At 46.3% G+C, this 14,543-nt stretch overlaps 1 protein-coding gene across 1 annotated transcript in view; it reads right to left on the minus strand.

The window, feature by feature from the left end:
* The window catches only part of CYP24A1 (cytochrome P450 family 24 subfamily A member 1), a gene marked incomplete at its 3' end in the record, with an annotated part of 11,263 nt that extends 3,083 nt beyond the window's left edge, over window positions 1-8,180 (minus strand). The window contains 6 exon segments of the mRNA XM_079719584.1: window positions 809-950; window positions 1,611-1,702; window positions 4,081-4,177; window positions 6,023-6,116; window positions 7,504-7,694; window positions 7,914-8,180. Of these exon segments, the coding sequence (XP_079575710.1) occupies window positions 809-950; window positions 1,611-1,702; window positions 4,081-4,177; window positions 6,023-6,116; window positions 7,504-7,694; window positions 7,914-8,171 (874 nt within the window). The 5' untranslated portion in view covers window positions 8,172-8,180.
* Between the last annotated feature and the right edge of the window lie 6,363 nt (window positions 8,181-14,543).

Here is a 14,543-nt window from a genome sequence, read left to right on the forward strand (position 1 = left end):
ATCATACAAGCCACCACCATAATAATAATCATGGTGATGATGGTAAAAATGAGGACAATAAATGGCACAGCGGTTAGAGTTGGATCTTCTGCCTGGCTTCAACCCTGGTTTTGCCATTACCTAGCATGCAATCTTGATAAAGTTACTTAATTTTGTGCCTCAGTTCTATCACTCAGGCCTAATAGAAAACCCTACTTTACAGGGTTTCTGTGAGAATTAAATGTATGTGTGTGTGTGTGTGTGTGTGTGTATACTCAGAACAATACTTAGCACCAAATATTCCCTTCATCCTGTAGCAGAAATAGCTCTGATCCATTGAGATATTGGACTGTGCCAGGTTTTGTTTTTTTTTAGTTTTGCAGAAATTATATTACATATTTTTTTGGCAGGAAACAGTGACAGTTCCCACTAGATCATATGCCAGATTTTAAGTTATCTATATTAGAACTGAAAACAGTTGTACTGAGGTACGTACTACTACTACTACTACCACTATTAACCCATTTTAGAGGCGAGACAACTGAGGATGAAAAAGAGTGCATTTGGCCAAGCCACCACACCCAATGACAGAGCTAGGACTTGAACCCAGGAATCTTTGACTCCAAAGCTCTTGCTTTTAACCACTCCTAGTTCCCAAAGAAGACTACAGAAAACTACCTCCTGCCTTTTCCTAGAATTCATCTGCACCAGGGCGATCCCCAAATTCATGAGTTTGCAAAGCCCAAAAGAATCCGGAGGAGCAACTTCATCAAAGGATGGGGTGCTGAGGCCAAGATCACCCAGACCTTCCGGCAGCAGCTCCGGAGACAGGGTTGCTGGGCACATGTGGCCACGTTACCTGATTTGAAAATGGTGTCCCAGGCCAGAGTGTGCGCCTGCCAGACCTTGGTGTTGAGGCTCTTGTGCAGCTCGACTGGCGTGACCATCATCCTCCCAAACGTGCTCATCATCTGTGGGGGACACAAATGCCTTTTCACCCCCGTTTCTCTTTCTCTCAAAGACAACTTGCACTCCTTGAGAGAAGCGTTCTAAACAACTGCACCCTTTGCTCCCCTAAAGGCCGGAATTCCAAGGACGCCTCAGGGCTCTCAGCACCAGTCCCCAGCCCCACCCTCCAGGGACATGTGAAATCATCTTTGGGATGCTTTTCCACTGGATGTGTTTCATAAAAAAATGGATCTTATGACCTAAACATAAAAAAAGAAGAAAGGATACAAATCTCATATCCATTTCTATTTCCAATAATTTCCAAACTTCAGCCATTCCTAAAACCAGTTTCACAGGGTCTACTATCTCTACATACAACCTAAACAATCCCCCAAATTTTAATCTGAAAATTTTCAGACTCTTTGAAGTAGTATTTTAATCAACTGATCTTTAACTGAAACACCTACTTTCACCTTGCCTGACAACAACTGAATGTGCTTTTTCTATTATATGTACGTATATGTACATTCATTCATGAAAATATGCAACACATATTAAAATGAACACTTAACTACTGTAATAAAATATGTGTGGATGCCACTCTTGGGAAACACTGTGATGTACATTTGTTAGGTTCTGTAAACGTTTTATAAGGAAAGGTTCTCTACCCAGGAGATGCTTACTGTTTTGATGGCCATGATGAAGTTCAAAGCTTCATCACCTGCATTCTTCTGAAGGAGCCCAAATCTCTTCTCATATAGCACAAGGCAGATGCCTGTTATTTAAAATAATCAACACTGTTACCCATTCACAACGACACTGGAGTCTATGATTAGCAGGCTAGCAAAGGCTCAATTCTGTCTCCCACAAAAGTGAGGTCTTGGGCTTCCCTGGTGGCGCAGTGGTTGAGAGTCCGCCTGCCGATGCAGGGGACATGGGTTCGTGCCCCGGTCCGGGAAGATCCCACATGCCGCGGAGCGGCTGGGCCCGTGAGCCATGGCCGCTGAGCCTGCGCGTCCGGAGCCTGTGCTCCGCAACGGGAGAGGCCGCGGCAGTGAGAGGCCCGCGTACCGCAAAAAAAAAAAAAAAAAAAAAAAAAAGTGAGGTCTTTTCGAAGAACAGAGGAAAAGCAAATTCTCTGAGAGGAAGGGGCCTGATTACTCTCCTCTCTTTCTAGAATTATCTCCAGGTCCAATGATTCATCCCCTGCAGAACCTCCTGATCAGAAAAGCCACTGGGAAGATGCAGCCATTTTTATACGAGTGAATCTCTCCTGTAATGTCTTGATTTTCTCAGAGTTTGCCCTTGATATCATGTGTAGCAGCCATTGTTAACGACCTACTCCATACTCATTGTTCCCCATTTCTTCCCTAAGAGAACCCCGATTTTATTTAGGCTGTCAATGTATCAGTCCTCAGGCAATAAGTCAGGATTGATCTAAGACAATTCTGTTCCCTGATTTCCCAGGCTTCCTGTAACAGCCAAAGCAGTCACGTGACCCAGGTCTGGCCAATGAGATTCAAGGGAGACACTTTTGCTTTCTTGATAGAGGGGAAAGTACAGCTGGTTTAGCTCTTCCCTCTTTCCTTCTTGTTTTTGCCTAGAATGCAGGGGTGAGGCCAGGAGGGGCAGGAGCCATTCTGCAAGAAGCCAACTAGCTCAGGATGGATGAGAAGGAAGACAGAACAGGCTTGGGTCCCAGTGATATCACTGAGTGCCAGCTGTGGACTGGCTTCCTCAAGACTTCTCATAATGCTGGACAATAATTTGTCAACCACCATGGTCAGGTTTTCTTTGACTTGCAAAGAAATGCATTTGATACTCCTTAATTTGGGTGTTTCCAGTGGACGATTTCCAAAACATACTCTTCTTTTCTCCTCTATAATCATTCCCTCTTTCCCATAACACCTTCTGTGGATTTCTTATTGGCATGGGGCTTTCTCATGTGCTAAGATGACAGTCTGTAACTTTACAACGAGGTCTATCTGATGGGGGAGACAGGTCAGGACAAAAGCCTCCATCCCGGGGCACCCTCTCCAATCCCTCACATCAGCAGTCAAGAGTGATCCTTCCGGGGTTTCTGACATGGGCTGGCCACTGCTTCCTCCCATCCTCTGCCCTGCACATCCTCGTCCCTTGCTGGACATGCTCCAGTTACTCGGAACACCCTTCTTTCTCCTCAACACAACACTCTCTGTTCCTTCAGCCTGGAACATTCCATCTTCCTTCACTTTCACCTGGGAAACTCCTGCTCATCCCCCAGGCCTCGGCTGAGACGGTACCACCTCTGTGAAGCGGCCCTGACCATGCTCAGCTGAGGCAGCCACTAGGATTCTCCCCCAGCCTTGAACCCCCTCAGTCAAGTGCTCCCCATTCTACTGCAACTGCCTTGTTCCCCTGCCTGCATCTCCACTGGGCAGTGAGCACATCAAGGCAGGGCTTTGCTTTTATTCCCAGCGTGGTCCTTGAAAACAGTGATCATGCTCCCTTCTGTTCAGAACTTTCCATGGCTCAACATCGGACTCAAAGTAAACGTTCTTGCGGGGACTTTCAGGCCCCGGCTTAATCTTTCTCAGCTCCTCTTTCCCCTCCCCCCATAATCCACTCACACCGGCATCCTCGAAGTTCCCCAAAGACATTGATCATGCTTTCACCCCAGGACATTTGCACCTCCTGTCTCCACTGTCCCAACAGGCTTCCCACAGATACCCCGGTGGCTTGCTCCTTGCCTTCCTTTAGGTCTCACCTCAAATGTCTCCTTACCAAGCAGACTTGCCTCATCTAGGAACCTATATTCTTTCTTGACTCCCTTACTCCTTGGCAGAGTATATATTAAAATATATTTACTAGTTGATTGTCACCCCTACTAAAATCTGAGCTCCATGTGAGCAAGGATGTTGCCCATTTTGTTCACTGCTGTGTCCCTAGTACAGTGCCTGGCACATAGCAGGTGTTGTGTAAATGTTTGTTGAATGACTACATAAACATTCCAGAGGGTAAAGCATCACCTAAATGCCTGAAAGTATTAAGAGGGCTGCTATGGCCTTTCCTAGTCAGCAATAGTGTATGATTACAGAAGAGTTGTCCACAGGGCCATGTCTGTCCTCAAAATCACTTGCAAAATCAAATGAACAAGATGTGAAGACAACTTACTTTCAAATGACCACTTGTTCAGCTCGCTGTACAAGTCTTCAATGCAGCCTCGCTCATCACAGAGCTCACCCATTCTACCTGTAAAATCAGCCAAGACCTTAACAGAAAGAAATGACCAAAGACACATTTCAGTCACTGAAGGAAAACAAAAAAGTTTCAAGTTCAGTAAGTTAGCTTCAGGTTTTGCTACCTTGTATATTCACTGCCCATAATGTTACTCATTCTGAATCATCACTAATTATATATTCCCCTTGGGAGTTCATCTTCTGCCCCAACACCCTTGTCCTGGGGTTATTTCCTGAGCTTTCCCTGCAGCCTCCCTGAAGCTTAGGTTTCAGCTTTTGATCTAAATTTAAGAAAAGGAAAACATTTCTTCTAATCAGAATGGAGAACAAACCACAAAGGAGAAATCAGCCTAGTGTCTCTGTGGGGACAATGTCTCAAGGACTCTGGCTACCCTGAGGTTTGCCACTTCCATAGCTGGGCAGGCAAACGTCTCCTTACTGGTTGGTGTTGTATTAAGCATGTCAAGCTTAGAGCCAGGGAACTGTAAGTTCTGGACGCAGCGCCTTCACTAAATAGCTCTGTCACCTTGGGCAAGTCCTATACAGCCCCTAGAGGCCAGTTTCCACAATCAGGGTTTTAGATGACTAATGCTTTGCATTTAATGAGCCTTGTATAGAGCCAGGCATGGTACAAAGTGTATTACCTTAGCTGATCCTAAATAACCTCATGAGGTAGAAAGTACTGTCATTACTCCCATTTCCTAGGTAACAGATGAGAAAACTGAGGCTTAGAGAGTAGCTAAGGCACTCTCCCTTGAACACATAAAAGTGGCTCTGCTGGGGTCTGAAATAGGGTATATGTGACTACAAAATCCACAGGTGCAACTAATGGGCATGTTTAGTTTGTCCACATAGCATACTAGAAAGTACTCTGAATTTTTTACCATCAAAAAATCCAGAGATTTCACATACACATATGAATCTTCCGTTAGTCATCAAAAAATAATAATAATGACTAGATCTGGTGACACTGGGTCTACATTTCCATGTGGCAGGCATTTGCCAGAGCTGGGGCAGCTGTCCCCTCTAGAAAGGGCATGCACTATTCTGCTTGCTAAAATCCCTGTCGGGCCTGCCTTATACATTTATATTAATCACCTGGCCCCTGGAAGCTTCTGAATTTGTAATCTTTCACCTATATGATCCTATGTGGGTCCAGTTCAAAATAAATACCCAGAGTGAACGGAGTAAAAAGAATTCTCTACATGTTTAAATCCTTCCCCCCCCTTTGGGCCCCTGCTGGCTAAAGGATAACATCTAAAAACCTTAGCGTGGCACAAAAATATTGTAAAGACCTGCCCTCTGCCCAGCATCATTTCAGAGAAAGCTTCACTTCAGCTGCACCAAATGTACTGTTCTCTGAACACACCATCTCATGCCTCCATATTTTCAGCAGGCTATGCTCTCTGCCTGAATGCCTTTTCCCACCTTCTCTGGCTTGCAGACTCCTACTCATCCTAAAAAACCCAGCTCAGCTGTCACTACCTAGGAAGTTTATAGTGTTATCTCATTTAATCCTCACAGTAAACCTATGGAGTGGGAATTGTTACTCCCAGTTTATAGACTGGGAAAGTGAGCCAGTTAAATGGTACAGTCAGGTTACATAGCTGGTGGGGGTGGGGTGAGTTCCAAACCAGGACTGTAGAATGTCAAAGTCTATGCTCGTAACTGCGCCCTTATCATAATACTACTTTAAAAGGGAGTGAAGGAGGGAGGAATATGGGAGGAGGATGTGGAGAGGAATGAGGAGAAAAGGAAGACTCCTGAATCATCCAAATTGCCTGCCTTTTCTTCTGCACTTTGTAGCTGTGGCTTGAAGCTCCACTAAATCCCTCCATCCCCAGGAGAACCAGGAAAGCGAACCCCGTCCTGCAAACCTCATTGATTTTGTGGTCCAGCTTCATAATTTCCACTGGTTTCATTAGTTTCTTTTGAAAGGCCCTCCTGACCCTCTGCCAGTCTTCTCCTTCCCTGGGAGAGAAGCAGAATTATATTTAGAGCAAATGGAAAGGAAAAGAACGAAGAAGCAGAGACACCTCCAGTTCTCTGACTTCATGAACTATATGATCAAATGAACACAGAATCGTGCCAAGAAACAGCCAGAGAATAATTAGTATTGGAATATTCGGGGCTGGTTTGACAATACGATGAATAATCACTTTTCCCTTGAGCCAAAGATTGCACAGAAAGATCAAGTCCAGATATTTGGGTTCAGAACTTTTGATGTGCCCTCGCTGGGGTTGAACTGGGAGGCCAGTGGCCTGTTTCCAGCAGTAAGGGTGGGCACGTGAACACCCACTTCACCAGCAACTCAGATCTGTTTGAGGAAAAAAATCTTGTCTTCTTTCAATCTCTTGAATTGGGTTGAAAGGCACATTCACAGAACACCTCGAATTTAGAACTTTGCCATTGCCTTCAAATAACAGATTCACCGGAGCTGTAAAAAGCCTGTTCTCATCATGAACCCTTTTGCACTTGCTCTATAGATGACCACGCTGCCTGTGATGCATCATGCATTAATACTGTTTTTAATTCCAGTAATTAGGGACTTCCCTGGTGGCTCAGTGGTTAAGAATCAGCCTGCCAATGCAGGGGACACGGGTTCGATCCCTGGTCCCGGAAGATCCCACATGCTGCAGAGCAACCAAGCCCGTGCGCCACAACTACTGAGCCTACACTCTAGAGCCCGCTAGCCGGAGCGCAGCAACAAAGACCCAATGGAGCCATAAATAAATAAATCCAGTAATTATATAGATCCTGAAAAATACGACTATTAGGCATTATAATTTGGGGGGTAAAAAAAGTGCTAACGTATTAAATGCTAACAATGTAAAAGTTGAGGAATCATATCACATTAGAGTATTTCTCTCTAAAATGCAACCTCCACACCCCTCCATGCCAGCTTTCCAAGTAGGTCTATCTCCTAATTCCCCCAGTTTCCTTTACAAAGGAAGGTCATTGTCAAAAGCAACAGGAGTTAACTTCTGGCGTTTGAGCTACCAAGGGGGGAGAGGAGCGGGTCGCAGAATTTTAAGGGATAATTTCGTTTGTACAATATGTTTGCCTGGCACGCTAACGTGACAATCTCATTCCACCCCAGAGTCCGAACATCATAATTCGCGTAACCTTTTTCTGACATTTCTTTGACGGGAAGGCCTGGCGCAGCCCCCTTGCCAGAAAGAACACAAGTGTTGCGTACTCAGCCCAGACGTCCCTCCACCCACTCAAGTCCGTGACCGCAGCAGGTACGGGCTTCCGTGTTCTCCCTGCATTAGAAGGGTCCCACCCCCAGGGAACCCTCATTCCCGTCCCTTCCCAATTTCCAGCCGCCGAACCCATTCCTGCTTCCTGGACTCACAAGATCAGCAGTCCGTAGCCCTCCTCGCGATAGTCGCGATAGGCCTTCCACGGTTTGATCTCCAGCCGCTGGGGGTACGCGCTCTCCGTGCGGTAGAGCGCTTCCAGCAGACACGGCGAACCCAAGTGCACCGAGTCGAAGGAACCCAGCTTCATGCGGAAAATCTTGCCATATTTCTCGTGGTACTCCGCCTGCAGCGGGCCGGGCAGGGTGCGAAGTAAGCGCGCATCCCCTGCAGCCCCAAGAGCGCTTCTCCCTCCTCCCCGCCTCCTTCCTCCGGGGGACTGGGACCCGCTGCAGCCTGGATACACAACCGAGCGCACCGTGCGCCCGAACCGCGCGCCTCGGGGAGGGTTTGGAGAGCAAGGCGGGGAGCAGAGCGGGAACTGGGGGCGCGACGAGGCATTTACCAGCGTGTCGTGCTGTTTCTTGAGCCCTCCTTTCCAGAGAATCTCCAGCAGACTGCCCAGCAGTGGCCACTTGGTGGGACCGGGCAGGGCGGCCACGTCTTGCGCCTCGCCCCGTTCCATCATGGGGCAGAGGGGCACCTCCCGCGGCCGACGGGGCGCGCACGCCGTAGATGTCACGGGTCTGGGGGGCTGCCCCAGGCCGCGCAGCTCCTGTAGGAAGGCGGCAAGGGAGCGGCTCTTGCCGATGGGGGAGCTCATGGCAGCGGGGGAGACCGGGCGCTTGGGAATGTGCGGGGTCTGGGAAGGGCGAGGTTGCTAAAGAGGCGCCGGCGAGAGCGGGGGGCTTGACGATTCTGCGGAAGAGAGGCAAAGAGGGGCAGCAGGTGTGATGGAGAGGGCGGAAGACGGACAGAGAGCAGAAAGGACCTCGGCGAGAATGCTCGACGCTGCACCGCGCGGCAGCCTCAGGGAGCGGATGCCCGCCGAGCGCTGGCCGCAGGGGCTAGAGGAGCGCAGCCGGGAGTTGGGTGGCTCTTGGAAGGGGAAAGGAAAGGACGTGAGTCCGCCTGCTGGTTGCAAGTCTGACTTCCAGCCCTGGAGTAGCGAAGGGGAGGTGTCTAGGGAGGTAGAAGAGATGCTGCTGGCGCTGCGCTTTCCTCCTGTCCCTCTCCATGCTCCATGCCCGGGGACCATGTACTTATGGAGACAGGGCAGGCCCTGGGTGGCCAATGAGGACGCTAAGTGGGGCGGAGTGGGTTACGGCTGGCCAGGCCCGGAGGGACGCGGGACCCGGGGATGGGGGTGGTGCATGGAAGTAGGATGGAGTCAGCGAGGTGAGCGAGGGCGCCGGGCCTCGGGTGACCGGAGCGCGGCTCTCCGGGCGGGAACGCCGCGGACTCCACCCTGGAGATAATCCCCCAGGGAAGGCACGCTCACCGGAGTTCACCGGGCGCGCGCCGAGCGCGCCTCCCCGCCCTCCCCCGGCGGCCGGGAACTGCAGCCTCGCGCTTGCACAATCGCGCCGCCGCGCTGGCGAGGTCCCCGAGTACGGTCCCGGGGAGGCTGCCGGCGCCTGCCGGAGCCCGAGAGCCCGCGCGTTGCCCGACACCAGTTTTTTTTTTTGCCAGCGGGGACGGAAGTGTTTTTGGAAGAAGGTTGGCTTTCTGCACCTCCCAAAGTGGGGAGGGTTTGAATCTTAGTGAAAGGCACCCGAAGAGGGGATTTCACCTTAGGGTCTTAACTTGGGCAAGGAGGAGCCGCTGAATTTGGAGAGTTTTCTCCCAAGCTGCTCCATTTTGGTTGTTATGAAGATGTATGAGTGAGTGCAGGTAAAGCGCCTACAACGTAGTCCACCGTCAGTACTCCACCTGATGTTGCCATTTTAGCTGGTTATGAAATGAGAGGCAAAAGCAGGGCTTGTGGTTGAGACTGGGCACCTGCCCCTCCCTCCATGTGGACACCGACCACCTTGTGCAAAACCTAGGCACCTGCACCTTCGAACCGCGGCCCCTACCATCCCCGTCCATCCCTACGAAGGCCATCTTAAGCGCTTGCTTAAGCGCCTTGCAGGAGGGAACACACCACACACACACACACACACACACACACACACACACACACACACACACACACACACACACACTTCCTAGAGTCCTCGTGCCTGACGAGGGTAGAACTCTCTGTACTAACCGAGGAAGAGAAGTTGGAGATTTTGCTGATTGTTTTGAAGTGGTTCGTATTCTTTGGTTCTGATCCAGTACAAAAACGACCGCCAGCCAAGGAGGAGGTGAGGGAAGTTCTGTTTCCTCTGAGGGTTTTCAGTCACGTGACCGCGTCATTTTGACCCTGGTGTCAAATCCTTCTCTCTTAAGTTTATTGTAAACTTTTAGCTGGTTTTTTGAAAACCTTTTGCAGGCCGACTTGAGCTTGAACTCTCATTTCAGATTTGTCTTGATTAAACGTTAATGACTGTTAATGTTAATAAAAGTAATAGTTATATATTTATATAATTCATACATAATGTATTAGATCTATATAGATATATATACACTATATAGTACATATTCTATAGCATATGCTATAGAATATATACTATATGTAATAGACACTATATCATATATACCATATGTTACTTAGTGTACAAATATAAAGCTTTCTAGGGCTTATGATAAGCCAGGCACTAAGCTAGACATTTTACGTAGAATTTCCCATTTCAGCCCAATGGCAAAAAAATAAATGAATAAAGTTAAAATTTAGAGAGTTCTATAATTTGCCCTGTGTCACAGACCTTATCATAGGGTTATGTGGAAGTCAGACCCAGATTTTCTGATTTTGGCCTTTACTACGTACCTTCATATAAAACATGCTATATTACATCACCTTTTCTTAAACCAGGAATATCTCAGAATATTGGAAATGTTTCTTAAATGGGAATATCTCCAAAACGGAGGTGGGTGGGATCAGTATATGTGGAGCTGTGTGGTGCAAATGTTGTGTTACGCTTCAATGGTGGTAAAATAAATAAATAAAAAGCCCCAAACAGAAGAACCATTCAGTTCACCACTGTGTGCCTTTCTTCTGGCACCGTGCTTGACACATAGTAAGTGCTCAAGAAATGCTAAATCCTATTGTTATGTCAGCTATTGAGTTATCTGCCCACCCCACCCCCCACCCCCGCTGTGTTTTCTTTTCTTTCTCTCTCTGCAGCTGTGCTTAAGCAGAAAGGAAAATAATTTCAGATTTGCTAGGTTTTCACATGAGTTTAGCATCATTTTGCTTTATAAACTCCAAATAGATACTTAGAAATGCAGGCAGTCGTTAGTCTCATAATAGCCAGCAAGAAAATTCCTATTTCAGAGACATTGTTCTCTCATGTCCAGTGGAGAAAGTCCCAGATTGCAGAAGAAAGCAGTGCTGGTTCTTTAAAACTTGGTTGACATCAACACATACCCGTCTTTGATGAGGTGCAGCTAAATACAAAGTGACTACTTTGAGACCCATCCCATCACTCTTCCTCCCTTGGCCTCCTCTGTCGCTCATTACTGAGCCCCTGTGAGTCATCCCAATAGGGATGTTGTTGGGAATTACTAATCAGAGATCTTGAAGCACCTGGTAAAGGCCCAACATCATTACCAAGACAGGCCCAGGCCCTCTGTTTCGTTCCGGGAAATCTTACCAAATCCTGAATGGATAATTATACTCCAGCCCTCACACCAAGCGACCACAGATGACAAAATTCTGTGTGTGTGTGTGTGTGTGCATGCACAGGCGCATTTGTGTGAGCTTGTGTGATGAAGGTGAGGTTGAGGGTCCCAAAGAGGGCAACGGCCGATTTCTCTGTGCTGAGAAACACAGCACTCTCTCAAATATATCAAATGTTAATACATAGTTTTGTGCTTCAGAGCTTTGGCTAAACTGGCGGGTGTGTTGTATATCCACTTACTGATTGTGGAAACTTGAAGGACTTACTTTCCACATCTGTTGAATGGATGGTGTTAGAACCAACCACACAGTAAAGGTCAAGTCTCCTGGAAATAAGAGTAATAAAAATAGCCAATCTCGTGGGGTTGCTGTGAGAATGATACATCTACAGTTCTTAGCACAGTAAAATGCTCAGTGAATATTACCTACAATATTACTCTATTGTATGCCATGGTTTTTGCAAACTACATACAAGAGAGGCAACATAGATGTCTCAGTTGTTATACCGAGTGTTAAACTTAATACTGTAGTTTTGACTCAGGAAACTGTATAATTGAATAAAGCCAGAGGAAGACTAGCAAAGAAATGCTGGTGAATTCAAATCCCACCTCAGCCACTTAGGAGGCAGATCAACCAGCGATAATTTACTTTTATCTCTGTCAGCCTCAGGTAGCTCATCTCAAAGTGCTGATAATGAGAGTACCTACCCAATAGGGTTTTTCTGAGGATGACAAAGCACTGAAAGTCCTTGGCATATAGTAAAGGTTCTAAAATGTTTATTGTTAACATTAATAAGAATTAACAGGGTTTGGGCTCTCAAATAATGAAGGTCATAATCTCTGTTGCATTTGTCTTGGGGTTTCCTGCCTAATTAGACACACACAAAAAAATCCTTGAAATTACAGACATTGTCTCCTTTTTTTTTTTTTGTCTCTGCTAGAGCAAATGACACAGTGCCGCCATTTACCTTGGCCAGCATCCAATAAGCACATAATAGGCAATTGATCATTGATGATTTCCTCACTGCCAAATGAAAAGAGAAAGATTTGTATCAATACATTCTTTGTTTTCTGAGGAAGAGATTGTTGGGAAATCCCAGAGGGTTTTATTTGAGTGTCATATAGGAAGCAATTCTATATGACAAAAAGAATACCTTGGCTTTCAACAGCTTGGGTTGAAGCCAAGGCTCTACCACTCACTAGCTGTGTGACCTTAGGCAAATTATTTAACCTCTCTGAGCCTAGTTTCCTCATTCATAAAATTGGGGGTTACTATACTTATGTCTTAGGAAGGTTAAGATGAATATTTGAAATATCAGCCGAAGTGCAATCAACCATTGCCTTCACAAATGTCCATTTGGCCCCTGTATATGCTTGATGATTTCTGAGTAGAATTCAGCCCTGTTGGTAAATTATACTATGAAAAAATGTATCTTAAAGCCTCCAAAATGCAGTTACATGGAGAGAACTTTTGTAAAAGTTTGTTAAAAGAGCAGGTTTATTTCTAAGGAGATGAAAAACACAGGTATACACTCAAGTTTATGTCATTTTACTATTACTACATACTATTTATTTATTTATTTTGGCCACATCATGAGGCATGTGAGATCTTAGTTACCTGACCAGGGATTGAACCTGTGCCCCCGCAGTGGAAGCACACTCTTAACCACTGGACCGCCAGGGAAATCCCAACAAATTGTAATTTATTGAAGAGCTACTGTGTGTCTGCCAGATATTTTGTATCTCTACTCACACAATTGGTAAGTTAAGTGTTATTTCCCATTTTGTGTGAGTAAACTTGTTTCTTATAGAGTTTAAGCCAGACCTGAGTTTGAATCCACCAAGCTACATATTACCAAACTGGTTCACTTTGTCCTCATCTGCAAAATGGGAATAATAATAGTGGCTCTTATATGTTATTATAACACTGTAGTTTTATGTGCAACTTGAGTTCTAGCTTGCTTCAGGAGGTCCCTGACGGCAGGAAGACTGTCTGTCTTCTGCTGTATTCTTAGTACCTATAACTATGCTTGGATCAGTCAAGGTGCTCAATAAATAATTGTCAAATAACATATTGCAAAATAACAAAGATTAGGGCTTCCCTGGTGGCGCAGTGGTTGAGAGTCCGCCTGCCGATACAGGGGACATGGGTTCGTGCCCCAGTCTGGGAAGATCCCACGTGCCGCGGAGCGGCTGGGCCCGTGAGCCATGGCCGCTGAGCCTGCGTGTCCCGAGCCTGTGCTCCGCAACGGGAGAGGCCACAACAGTGAGAGGCCCGCGTATCGCAAAAAAAATAAATAAATAAATAACAAAGATTAAATGTCTTACGTGTTACAGCTGTACTTGTTCTATTTGGTTGATTCTGTGGTTCTGGTGAAACACAGTTCCTGTGTTTAATTACAAACCTTATATATAAAGAGACATTTTATTTCCTTTTTTCTTTTTTCAGAAATGTCTGGGGAAATCGAGGTCTGTATGTAGATGTGCCCTCTTTAAAGTAATAGAACATCTCCACATAAAAATGGAGAAAATCATTTAAATGAGTTAATATATTGAATAGTGTTTTTTACATGGTAAATACTCAGTAAGTATTAGCAGTTACTATTATTATTATTAGCAGTAGTAGTAGTATTAATTTTGGAAGATCTAGATATAATGGTCTGGTCCAGAGTCAAGCTAAGCTGACTAATGAAAAAAATCCATTGATTTTGAAAAATTCCATTGGTGCTGATAAATGGAATATTTATAAGTGGAATATTTCCTGCCATATCAATAAACAAAGGATGTCACAGTCACCAATGATTGCAGCCCTCCAACGTGAGCTGGTGAGCCGTGAGGAAACTCAGGGCTGAAAAGAATATCCGCCATCTAGCTGCCGTCAGACTGCAGCCACTCCCTGCGGTGAGCCCTGAGGAAACTCAGGATGTGAAAATACAGGCCCTAGACAGCTGAGGTGCACATCAAAGGAATGATTTCAGTGAGCCCAGACTCTTGCACCTTCCCATACATAGAAAAGCGCTAAATTCCTTAACTTGAGATATCTGGTTTTCTTTATTTAACCATAATTTTTTTTTTTTTTTTTTGCGATACGCGGGCCTCTCACTGTTGTGGCCTCTCCCGTTGCGGAGCACAGGCTCCGGACGCTCAGGCTCAGCGGCCATGGCTCACGGCCCCAGCCACTCTGCGGCATGTGGGATCTTCCCGGACCGGGGCACGAACCCGTGTCCCCTGCATCGGCAGGCGGACCCTCAACCACTGCGCCACCAGGGAAGCCCTGCTTTCACGTTCTTAAGGCTCAAATTGCTTAGGCATTTTTATTTCTCAAGCAGCTATTGGATTACAGATTTTCATACCTCTCTGGGGTATCTGAATTTGAGACCCAAGATTGTTCACAAAAGTCATCCTGGTTCTCATTCAGAATAAATGACAT

This window comes from Hyperoodon ampullatus (assembly GCF_949752795.1).
Source record: "Hyperoodon ampullatus genome assembly, chromosome: 14".
In the NCBI taxonomy this organism is placed as follows: domain Eukaryota; kingdom Metazoa; phylum Chordata; class Mammalia; order Artiodactyla; family Ziphiidae; genus Hyperoodon; species Hyperoodon ampullatus.